The sequence below is a fragment of the Oncorhynchus masou genome, unplaced genomic scaffold (genome assembly GCF_036934945.1).
Source record: "Oncorhynchus masou masou isolate Uvic2021 unplaced genomic scaffold, UVic_Omas_1.1 unplaced_scaffold_1499, whole genome shotgun sequence".
NCBI lineage: Eukaryota > Metazoa > Chordata > Actinopteri > Salmoniformes > Salmonidae > Oncorhynchus > Oncorhynchus masou.
Window position 1 is genome coordinate 90394 of NW_027005000.1, and position 12334 is coordinate 102727.

Below are 12334 nucleotides of genomic sequence, written 5' to 3' on the forward strand. Positions count from 1 at the left end.
AGGAGACTGAAAAGATTTGGCATGGGTCCTCAGATCCTCAAAAGGTTCTACAGCTGCACCATCGAGAGCATTCTGACTGGTTGCATCACTGCCTGGTATGGCAACTGCTTGGCCTCCTACAGCAAGATACTAGAGGGTAGTGCGTACGGCCCAGTACATCACTGGGGCAAAGCTTCCTGACATCCAGGCTGTGTCAGAGGAAGGCCCTAAAAATTGTCAAAGACTCCAGCCACCCTAGTCATAGACTGCTCTCTCTGCTACCGCACAGCAAGCGGTACTGGAGGACCAAGTCTAGGTCCAAGAGGCTACGAAACAGCTTCTATCCCCCAAGCCATAAGACCCCTGAACATCTAATCAAATGGCTTCACAGACTATTTGCATTGCCCCTCCCCCTCATTTACACTGCTGCTACTCTTTAGTTATCATCTATGCAAAGTCACTGTAATAACTCTACCTACATGTACCCCTCTGTATATAGTCCCGCCATTGTTATTTTACTGCTGCTCTTTAATTACTTGTTACTTTTATTTCTTATTCATATTTGTACTGCATTGTTGTGTCGGGGCTCATAAGAGAGTATTTCACTGTAAGGTCTACACCCGTTGTATTCGACGCATGTGACTAATAACGTTTGCTTTGATTTTTAAAATTTGATTGGTTCTCCCTCTGCCCCCGCAGCAGAGCATCATTGTGGGCTACAGCTGTTGCCACCAGCCCCCTGACCAGCTCCAGCTCTACCTCAGCCTGCCTGTAGCATAGGAACCAGGCAGGAAAGCTCGAGCTAGAGTGTGCCTCGCATCAGACTTCTCTCTCTCTACCTCTCCTCTACCCCTCCTCGTTCATCCATTCCTCATTGTTTATAGCCAAAGATGGCTACATTAGGCCAAGCAGATGGAAGGCACATACATTACGCTGCCTAATTCTCCCTGCTGCTGATTCAGAGGGGATTTTCCTGTTAAAACTGGGAGTATTCTACGTCCCGCCTTTAAACAGTATTAGAGTGATGGTGGTCTCTCTGACGTAGATGCTTCTGGAAGTACTGGGGACGGGTGGAGGGAGCAAAGAGGCGGGGCTAGCGGTCTGTTCTCTGGCTACACCAATCACAACATGGTGCAGAGAATAGTGTGTGTCACAGTCCCACCACCCCCATGTCTGTCTATCTGTGTCTGTCTGAATCCAGCCCTCCCTCTAATCCACTTACAATTAGAGCACTATTCTTCCTCTGCACCCCTATTCTTCCTCTGCACCCCTATTCTTCCTCTGCACCCCTATTCTTCCTCTGCACCCCTATTCTTCCTCTAAAAACAGAGTCTATGAGGTGTGATGAATACAGTGAAAGAGATGGAAAATAGTAGATGGAAAGCGAGAAGAAAAAAGAGATTACACAGTTCTAAGCTGTGTGATGAGCCTGTTTGGTAAGATACACAGTCGTCAGCTGGAGAGAGTTGTGTGGATTCCCAGTTCATCAAAGATGCACATCAAACTACGGCCCTGAGACCCTACAGCCTCACGCAAAGGAAGGGAATGGGATCCCATTTTATACTTTAAAAGAGCCCTTCATTTTCTGACGATCTCACACACACCCACCCACCAGGGGTCACGTTAGAGTTCAAAAATCTGCATTTTCAAAACACAATCAAAAAAATATAAATAAAATAAACATTTGTGTTTCAAACCATTTCACCTGCATTTTATTTTGAACGTTTTTTGCTTCAATAGTGATTGGGGTGCAACTATAATTTTCATTCACAGAAAAGATATTAGTGCAGCACATTCAGCAGAAAGTAGCATCATTTTCATCAGATGACAGAAGTGCATAGCTATTTGGCTCGTAGCCACACAAGTAAAAAAAGGAGGCCAAATGTCTGAAGTTTGAGGTGCCCTTAATCTGTCTGTCTCAGTGTCTGTGTGTGTTCGCACCATGCAGACTGCTCTCCACTCATCAAAATCGGGCCATACACACACACACAATTATAGGCTTTTCCATAGCTTACGTCTTTAAAATCGGCCAGAGAGAGGAACTGAATGGAGAGCTTTCATACCCGAGGCCTCGACAACAGCTCACACTGCTCTAAACAGGCTACTATTGCCCAATGTTGGGGGGGGTGGACGACGACACATGGGTAGATCGGAGAGATTAATTGCTAGGGCTTCTCTGCTATAATGGGCTGTGTTCAGGAGAGAAAGTGTTCAACTCCATTTCACAGCAGTGGCGGGTCTTGGAAAGCAAGTCACTACAAGTGTTGACTTTAATACTGTGGCATATTGGGTTCAGGGAAGCTATGGATGTAAAAATAGAATGCAGCCAAGAAAAGGATGGGATGTGTCATGGCCTTACCAAGATGGCAGCGTGCAATAGAGCTGAATACATTATTGAATAGCTTCACAATGCAGACCAATGAATGACAGTCAATGTTGGCAAAAAACAACAACATCTGTTGCTTACAGGTAACGTCAGTCATATAGATACCAGGCCTAATCAGAACCACATGAGCTAGTCGATTAATCACAGAAGAATACTGTATAAAGATACTGATCTGAAAATAAGATCAGATGAGAGACTGAGGTTAATGTAACAATCATATAAGAACGAGAGTGTGTGTGCATTTACACGCATGTATCCGTCCATGTTTGTGTGTGGAGTGTGTCTCTCCCTTAGGGTCTCTGAAGGGCTCGTCTGTCTCCGCCTCCTCTCCTCAGCGTGTTGAGCTGAGCTGCCATACTGAGCAGAGGGCCTCAGAGGGGAGGTGGAGATGATAGGGCTTAATTAATCCTGATTAAATATGGGGCTGGAGTTTAGAGGAACAGCTCTCTCCTAGGTCTCCTGATCCCTCAGAGGTCTGAGAGGCAGGAGGGCTGTAGTTTAGAGGAACAGCTCTCTCCTAGGTCTCCTGATCCCTCAGAGGTCTGAGAGGCAGGAGGGCTGTAGTTTAGAGGAACAGCTCTCTCCTAGGTCTCCTGATCCCTCAGAGGTCTGAGAGGCAGGAGGGCTGTAGTTTAGAGGAACAGCTCTCTCCTAGGTCTCCTGATCCCTCAGAGGTCTGAGAGGCAGGAGGGCTGTAGTTTAGAGGAACAGCTCTCTCCTAGGTCTCCTGATCCCTCAGAGGTCTGAGAGGCAGGAGGGCTGTAGTTTAGAGGAACAGCTCTCTCCTAGGTCTCCTGATCCCTCAGAGGTCTGAGAGGCAGGAGGGCTGTAGTTTAGAGGAACAGCTCTCTCCTAGGTCTCCTGATCCCTCAGAGGTCTGAGAGGCAGGAGGGCTGTAGTTTAGAGGAACAGCTCTCTCCTAGGTCTCCTGATCCCTCAGAGGTCTGAGAGGCAGGAGGGCTGTAGTTTAGAGGAACAGCTCTCTCCTAGGTCTCCTGATCCCTCAGAGGTCTGAGAGGCAGGAGGGCTGTAGTTTAGAGGAACAGCTCTCTCCTAGGTCTCCTGATCCCTCAGAGGTCTGAGAGGCAGGAGGGCTGTAGTTTAGAGGAACAGCTCTCTACCAGGTCTCCTGATAACTCATATAGAGTTCTAAAAGGCAGGAGGTCTGTAGTTTAGAGGAACAGCTCTCTCCCAGGTCTCCTGATCCGTCAGAGGCAGGAGGTCTGTAGTTTAGAGGAACAGCTCTCTACCAGGTCTCCTGATAACTCTAGAGTTCTAAAAGGCAGGAGGTCTGTAGTTTAGAGGAACAGCTCTCTCCCAGGTCTCCTGATAACTCATATAGAGTTCTAAAAGGCAGGAGGTCTGTAGTTTAGAGGAACAGCTCTCTACCAGGTCTCCTGATAACTCATATAGAGTTCTAAAAGGCAGGAGGTCTGTAGTTTAGAGGAACAGCTCTCTCCCAGGTCTCCTGATCCGTCAGAGGCAGGAGGTCTGTAGTTTAGAGGAACAGCTCTCTACCAGGTCTCCTGATAACTCATATAGAGTTCTAAAAGGCAGGAGGTCTGTAGTTTAGAGGAACAGCTCTCTCCCAGGTCTCCTGATAACTCATATAGAGTTCTAAAAGGCAGGAGGTCTGTAGTTTAGAGGAACAGCTCTCTACCAGGTCTCCTGATAACTCATATAGAGTTCTAAAAGGCAGGAGGTCTGTAGTTTAGAGGAACAGCTCTCTCCCAGGTCTCCTGATAACTCATATAGAGTTCTAAAAGGCAGGAGGTCTGTAGTTTAGAGGAACAGCTCTCTCCAGGTCTCCTGATAATCATATAGAGTTCTAAAAGGCAGGAGGTCTGTAGTTTAGAGGAACAGCTCTCTCCCAGGTCTCCTGATAACTCATATAGAGTTCTAAAAGGCAGGAGGTCTGTAGTTTAGAGGAACAGCTCTCTACCAGGTCTCCTGATAACTCATATAGAGTCTAAAAGGCAGGAGGTCTGTAGTTTAGAGGAACAGCTCTCTCCCAGGTCTCCTGATAACTCATAGGTCTGAGTTCTAAAAGGCAGGAGGTCTGTAGTTTAGAGGAACAGCTCTCTACCAGGTCTCCTGATAACTCATATAGAGTTCTAAAAGGCAGGAGGTCTGTAGTTTAGAGGAACAGCTCTCTCCCAGGTCTCCTGATCCGTCAGAGGCAGGAGGGCTGTAGTTTAGAGGAACAGCTCTCTCCCAGGTCTCCTGATCCGTCAGAGGCAGGAGGGCTGTAGTTTAGAGGAACAGCTCTCTCCCAGGTCTCCTGATCTGTCAGAGGCAGGAGGTCTGTAGTTTAGAGGAACAGCTCTCTCCCAGGTCTCCTGATCCGTCAGAGGCAGGAGGTCTGTAGTTTAGAGGAACAGCTCTCTGAGGGCTCCTGATAACTCATATAGAGTTCTAAAAGGCAGGAGGGCTGTAGTTTAGAGGAACAGCTCTCTCCCAGGTCTCCTGATCCGTCAGAGGCAGGAGGTCTGTAGTTTAGAGGAACAGCTCTCTGAGGGCTCCTGATAACTCATATAGAGTTCTAAAAGGCAGGAGGACTCAAATCACCTTGGTCTGACTACTGTATATTGAAATGGCACTATACTTTTATTCAACAATTTAAAACATTTTAAAGATGCACTATGCAGATATCACCCCACCTTTTCCTGGTTTCTAAAATTCTAATAGTTTGCCTAATTTCAGTTTGTGACAAAACAAGCAATGTAGAGAATCATTGTACCATTTCAACCGCTATGAAATATATTTTCCATAACCCAAAATATTGTATTTACAGCTGGTGTACAAAACCGAAAGTAAAATATGCAAAAACAACACTTAAGAATGGGAACCATAGAAATAGCACACATAGAACAGATACAGTATACCGCTTCTTAGACTTGATTTAAATGAGAATGACTGATCTATAACACACATGTCTATGTAGATTTGGTCAGGTTGCCCAAAACGTTACATAAGGCTTTGAGTGTTTGTGTGCACCCAAGATGGAGGCCAGACAGACAGGATGAAGGCACAGGGACTGGAGCTGGTTCAGGTCAGCAGGACAGGAGACTTCTCTTTCACACACACCATTTCCCCACCATAAAACATTGGTGGAATGTGCTGGGGAGTAGCTGCAGCTGGTGGCTGGGAGAGAGAGAGAGACCTGTTCAGAGGTGGAACTCTCAGTCACACACACACACAGGTAGGAGTGTGTGTGACAAAGTGTCAATGTTATACAACTGACCTAATGAGAGATCCAACTGGCCCACTGCGTCCCCTATTCCAGTAACCCATTAAGTCCAACTCCTCTACCTGACTGCCCAGTTTCCTACACTCCACTGCTACTTCACCTGCCCACTCAACCCTGCCTGTCCACCCCATCCATCATCCCACCACAACTCCCTCAGCAGCCAGCGCAAGCCTTACACTCAGCCTGCTCGCCTCAACGTACACAGCTATAGATTCATGTCTTCCTGAAGGTAGTGTGGGTTATGGAGTGGTCGCTGGAAATGTGGGCTTTGGCTTGGACAACCTAGGAGTAGGTATTAACATGGATAACTGGGATCCCGGGACTGGTCAGTTTCCCCAAAAACAAAATGACAAGACCTGGAAAATTAGCCTACAACATTTCCCCCCCAACGTCGCATTAATGCAATTCCACAAAATACACAACATGTGCAGCACACACATAATTAACACTGGGGGACTGCACACGCTGCCCACACACAGTTAATAAACCCTACAGGAAACATCTACAGCAGGCTTCAGTAGGCCTACAAAATAACATGGGCCTCTTCCAGCTCTCATTTCGACAGTCACACATTTCACAGACCTATGCACAATTCACTAAATAGGCATCTCTGTCACGGAAATTAATTATGTTACCAATTCAGAGGCATGAGAGAAAAGTATATCTTCTCCTGTCCTAGAGCTCAGCCCATTTTCCTATCCAGTCCCAATCACACTGAAACCTAAAATCCTAACTCTTGTCGAGCATGAAAATTCCTAACTTCATTCTGTAATCCATAGGTTACATTATCAAATCTAGTCTCTGGCCTATGCATGTGAAAATACTGCTAGCACATCTCCTCCGCGCTGTCTCGTACTTGCTGCCCATACGAGAGCTTCTGTAGAGAATCAACAAACGTAGATACGGATATTTTTAAAACAGAGTTTGTCCCCGTTAAGATAAATAGATTAAAATATCCAGTTCCACTCTTCATCTCCCAGTTACTGATGAGCTGATCTGCTGTCTGTATAATCATCCACTCATTTTGGGCAAATATAGGAGATATTCTGTCATTCGTTGAAGGAGGTTATCTAGCAAGCTTAACAACGTTGGTCATTTTACTTGTTCGACTGCCGTTACAAAGTCTATGATTGGACAACACTATTCTCCGGGTGTGCTTTGTGTCAAGATGTGCTGAAATGCACTCAAATAATTGAGGAACATGATAAAGGTCAGAATTTATGAACAACATGTTCCGCAATTCACAACAATGTCATTGGCGATCAAAGATCGAGTAACTATCACCAATAAACATCAGTTTCATTTGCGCTGAAATCTTTACATAGTGGCGCAGCCAAGCCGACAAGGTGGCACAGCTCCCCTCTTTTTGGGGGAGAATCCTGGCATAGTGACGATATCTTGGTTTTAAACGCTTTAAAGTGGGCACTGGAATTATTACTAGTATTGAAACTTGGTATATTTTCAGGAAAATATGAATCCTTACGAGAGAGTGAGTGAAAAATAAATGGGCATCTATCATTATGTGATGCCTAATGACAGCTCTCATATATATAGCCACTGTCCTATCTCAGTCATTTGTATAATTCACATCACATGTGATTTGCGAGCCATTCTGCTTCACTGTTGGAGCTAGTAACATAAGCATTTAGATGCACCTGCTAATCTGTGTACGCAACCAATAAACTTTGATCTGATACAGCTATACCAGAGGAGGATGGTGGGAGGAGCTATAGGAGGACGGGTTCATTGTAATGGTTGGAATGGAATGAATCAAACACGTGGTTTCCATGTTTGATATCGTTCCATTATTCCGTTCCAGTCATTACAATGAGCCCATCCTCCTACAGCTCCTCCCACCAGCCTCCTCTGCTATATACAATCTCAACAAACATATATCAGCTCTAACCTAAACATACTCCTAGACAATACAGCATAAACAACTGAATGAATGCCCCCCTTGCCTCTGTTCAGTGATTGGCTAATAACCATCTTCACTGTATTCATTCTCATAGCGTTTAGCCGCTGAAGAGACAACATGACAGCGACGGCAGCGTATGGAATAAATAAATTCCCCCCGGAATACACTGCTATTTATGGCTCTGCTGCAACACAAAGCGCTGGGTGTAATTAAGTCAATGTGAAACGGCAAATTAATCTTATGAAATGACAGTGTTGAGTCGCCGCAGATTTGGAGTAACAATGTGATCTTATGGCGCTATGTGAATGTGGTGGCTGCAGCTCCTTCTGGACTGGATGCTGTGAGTATGCTCCCTCCTACTCCTCCTTAATCCATCCATCCATCCAGGTCTACCAACGACCTATCCATGCTAACAGAGTTACCAGGTATGTATCCCTATGTTACACTATCCCCTCGTCATGCCGCGCCAGGGAGAAAATGCCTCCACATGGGTGATGGTCCAGTAGACAGGGAGGACTGGTGTCTAATGGGGTGGGGGCATGCTACCTGCCATGGGGGCATGCTACCTGCCATAGACAGGAGAGATTCAGGCACAGCTGTGTTGTAAATGGTAGTGGTGGTAAAAACTAAGGCACGACTGTGTTGTAACACTAGATGGTAGTGGTGGTAGAAACTAAGGAATGGTTGTGTTGTAACACTAGATGGTAGTGGTGGTAGAAACTAAGCACGGTTGTGTTGTAACACTAGATGGTAGTGGTGGTAAAAACTAAGGCACGACTGTGTTGTAACACTAGATGGTAGTGGTGGTAGAAACTAAGGCACGACTGTGTTGTAACACTAGATGGTAGTGGTGGTAGAAACTAAGGCACGGTTGTGTTGTAACACTAGATGGTAGTGGTGGTAGAAACTAAGGCACGGTTGTGTTGTAACACTAGATGGTGGTGGTGGTAGAAACTAAGGCACGGTTGTGTTGTAACACTAGATGGTAGTGGTGGTAGAAACTAAGGCACGGTTGTGTTGTAACACTAGATGGTAGTGGTGGTAGAAACTAAGGCACGGTTGTGTTGTAACTCTAGAAGGTAGTGGTGGTAGAAACTAAGGCACGGTTGTGTTGTAACACTAGATGGTAGTGGTGGTAGAGGCACGGTTGTGTTGTAACTCTAGAAGGTAGTGGTGGTAGAAACTAAGGCACGGTTGTGTTGTAACACTAGATGGTGGTGGTGGTAGAAACTAAGGCATGGTTGTGTTGTAACACTAGATGGTGGTGGTAGAATACCTCTCGCTCTATAGAGACAGAGAAATGGCTATGAACCAGAACAGCATGGAGAGAGGCTGATGAGCTGTAACTAGGCCACAGCCAGGAAGACACTGTAGAGGTAGGAGATGATCACCAAAGGCAATACGTGCTGCTTTCACGCTAGGGACTGGCTGTTGGAAACCATACATTTACAGTGGGCCAAAAAAGTATTTAGTCAGCCACCAATTGTGCAAGTTCTCCCACTTAAAAAGATGGGAGAGGCCTGTAATTTTCATCATAGGTACACTTCACCTATGACAGACAAAATGATAATTTTTTTCTCCAGAAAATCACATTGTAGGATTTTTTTGTGAATTTATTTGCAAATTATGGTGGAAAATATGTATTTGGTCAATAACAAAAGTTTATCTCAATACTTTGTTATATACCCTTTGTTTGGGAATGACAGAGGTCAAACGTTTTCTGTAAGTCTTCACAAGGTTGTCACACGCTGTTGCTGGTATTTTGGCCCATTCCTCCATGCAGATCTACTCTAGAGCAGTGATGTTCTGGGGCTGTTGCTGGGCAACACAGACTTTCAACTCCCTCCAAAGATTTTCTATGGGGTTGAGATCTGGAGACTGGCTCGGCCACTCCAGGACCTTGAAATGCTTCTTACGAAGCCACTCTTTCGTTGCCCGGGCAGTGTGTTTGGGATCATTGTCATGCTGAAAGACCCAGCCACGTTTCAGCTTCAATGCCCTTGCTGATGGAAGGAGGTTTTCACTCAAAATCTCATGATACATGGCCCCATTCATTCTTTCCTTTACACGGATCAGTTGTCTTGGTCCCTTTGCTGAAAAACAGCCCCAAAACATGATGTTTCCACCCCCATGCTTCACAGTAGGTTCTTTGGATGCAACTCAGCATTCTTTGTCCTCCAAACACGACGAGTTGAGTTTTTACCAAAAAGGTCTATTTTGGTTTCATCTGACCATATGACATTCTCCCAATCTTCTTCTGGATCATCCAAATGCTCTCTAGCAAACTTCAGACGGGCCTGGACATGTACTGGCTTAAGCAGGGGGACACGCCTGGCACTGCAGGATTTGAGTCCCTGGCGGCGTAGTGTGTTACTGATGGTAGGCTTTGTTACTTTGGTCCCAGCTCTCTGCAGGTCATTCACTAGGTCCCCCCGTGTGGTTCTGGGATTTTTGCTCACCGTTCTTGTGATCATTTTGACACTACGGGGTGAGACCTTGCGTGGAGCCCCGGATCGAGGGAGATTATCAGTGGTCTTGTATGTCTTCCATTTCCTAATAATTGCTCACACAGTTGATTTCTTCAAACCAAGCTGCTTACCTATTGCAGATTCAGTCTTCCCAGCCTGGTGCAGGTCTACAGTTTTGTTTCTGGTGTCCTTTGACAGCTCTTTGGTATTGGCCATAGCGGAGTTTGGAGTGTGACTGTTTGAGGTTGTGGACAGGTGTCTTTAATACTGACAGCAAGTTCAAACAGGTGCCATTAATACAGGTAACGAGTGGAGGACAGAGGAGCCTCTTAAAGAAGGAGTTACAGGTCTGTGAGAGCCAGAAATCTTGCTTGTTTGTAGGTGACCAAATACTTATTTTCCACCATAATTTGCAAATAAATTCATTAAAAATCCTACAATGTGATTTTCTGGATGTTATTTCTCTTTTTGTCTGTCATAGTTGAAGTGTACCTATGATGAAAATTACAGGCCTTTCTCATATTTTTAAGTGGGAGAACTTGCACAATTGGTGGCTGACTAAATACTTTTTTGCCCCACTGTATCCGTTATTTTACCAGATACGTTGACTGAGAACACATTCTCATTTACAGCAACGACCTGGGAAATAGTTACAGGGGAGAGGAGGGGGATGAATGAGCCAATTGTAAACATAAGGACACGTGTGTCTGTGTGTACTTGTCAACTTTTCTATGTGACAATCTAGACCCCTTCAAACTAACCTCTGGACTTCAAAGCCAGTTCCACTGTGTTTTTTCATGGTTTCCCTCTAATCAGGGACTGATTTTGACCCGGGACACCAGGTGTGTGCAATTAATTATCAGGTAGAACAGGAAACCAGCAGGCGACAGACCTTTTAGGGTAGGAGTTGAATATACCTGGTTTATACAGATGCACATGTGATTGTACTAATGTATTCATAAAAGTCTGTTGACCTATGCATTGATATAATTGTTTGTATGAGTGCCTGTACTACATACACAGTCCCAGTGGAGGTCGGTGAGGCAGAGGGAACTTATTTATATGAATGTACTGTATGCCTCAGCCATGTGGGTACACGTGCCTTTTATGTTGATCTCGATGCGCACTGCTTACTGTATGTGTAAACTGTAGACAGGAAACTAGTGTGTTCTCGCTCACTTTCACACAATACTCTCTCAGTTTCTTTCATGTACTTTGTTCCTGCGGTCTCTTTCCTTCAGACCCTTTCTTTCACTTTTGTCATTTCCTTCTCGGGAATATGTTTGTGACAAGCCAGGTGAATTTCCTTCTGCCTTTTTCACCCCACTCTCTCTATTCCTCCATCCACCCCCATATATATTCTCCTCCTCCCTCCACCAGACCAAGGTTGGGCCTCCCCATTCCAACCACAGTAGAAAAGTGCAGTATTACACTGGTGGTCTCTCCTTGCCTGTTGTTACCTCTACCCTGCACTTTCACACTAACCCTGCTCTCCTCAACAGTCAACACCACATTCTAATGTGTCACAGCCAGCTTTCAGAGGACTTTTCAGCCATACATGTCTTGGTGGAAACATGCTAACCAAGAAAACTAACCCAGATTACTGCTAACTGGATGGAAACATGCTAACCAAGAAAACTAACCCAGATTACTGCTCATTATTGCAGCTCAGCAGCACAGACAGGCTCCAGTAGATGCAGTCTTGCAGCCTACTATACCCTGTAGGGTTATTACATTAAGATGTCCCTTCCTCATGTTGACCTTTAAACCCCCCACTTCCCCAACCTCCTGTTAAGTGCTAGAAGGCCGTTACAGGACCATTAACGGATGCCCTAATGAGCTTTCCTAGAGGCTTTCCCTCAAAACATAAGCCCCTCCCGGCCCCATCTGGCCAGTCACACCACATAACAGGTCCTCTCCCTCTCGCCAGTCCTTCTCTCTCGCTCATTAAGAGCTTTGGCACAGAGGGAAGTGAGAGGATGTGTTCCATCTACAGTGCTCTGGGTTCAATTCACTTCAAAACCCTGCCAGCTAAGTGCACACTGTGCATACTCTCACTTTCTGTTGCTCCGACTGTCATTCTCCCTCCATCCCCCTCTCTTTTCAATCAGTCAGTCAGTCTAAGGTAATAAGAGGTAGGAGTGGTTGCAGAATGTTGGAAAAGATGAGAACAACGCACCTTTGGTTTTCAGTTCAGTGACCTGGAAAGAAAGAGGAAGAACATATTAGCAACAGATTTTTTTAAAGAGTTCACGTAAAAAATGAAAATGAGCTGGCTGGATAAAACTGCTACATTTATTGAAATGTTGATGTGTAGGCCTATTGTCCCTGTC

The 12334-nt window shown here is 45.4% G+C and overlaps 1 protein-coding gene across 1 annotated transcript in view; it reads right to left on the bottom strand.

The window, feature by feature from the left end:
* LOC135531041 (trinucleotide repeat-containing gene 6C protein-like) overlaps nucleotides 1-12334 on the bottom strand; it is an 82010-nt gene that overhangs the window by 56195 nt on the left and 13481 nt on the right. Inside the window, 1 exon segment of the mRNA XM_064959180.1 lies at nucleotides 12181-12202. Coding sequence (XP_064815252.1) covers nucleotides 12181-12202 — 22 coding nt within the window.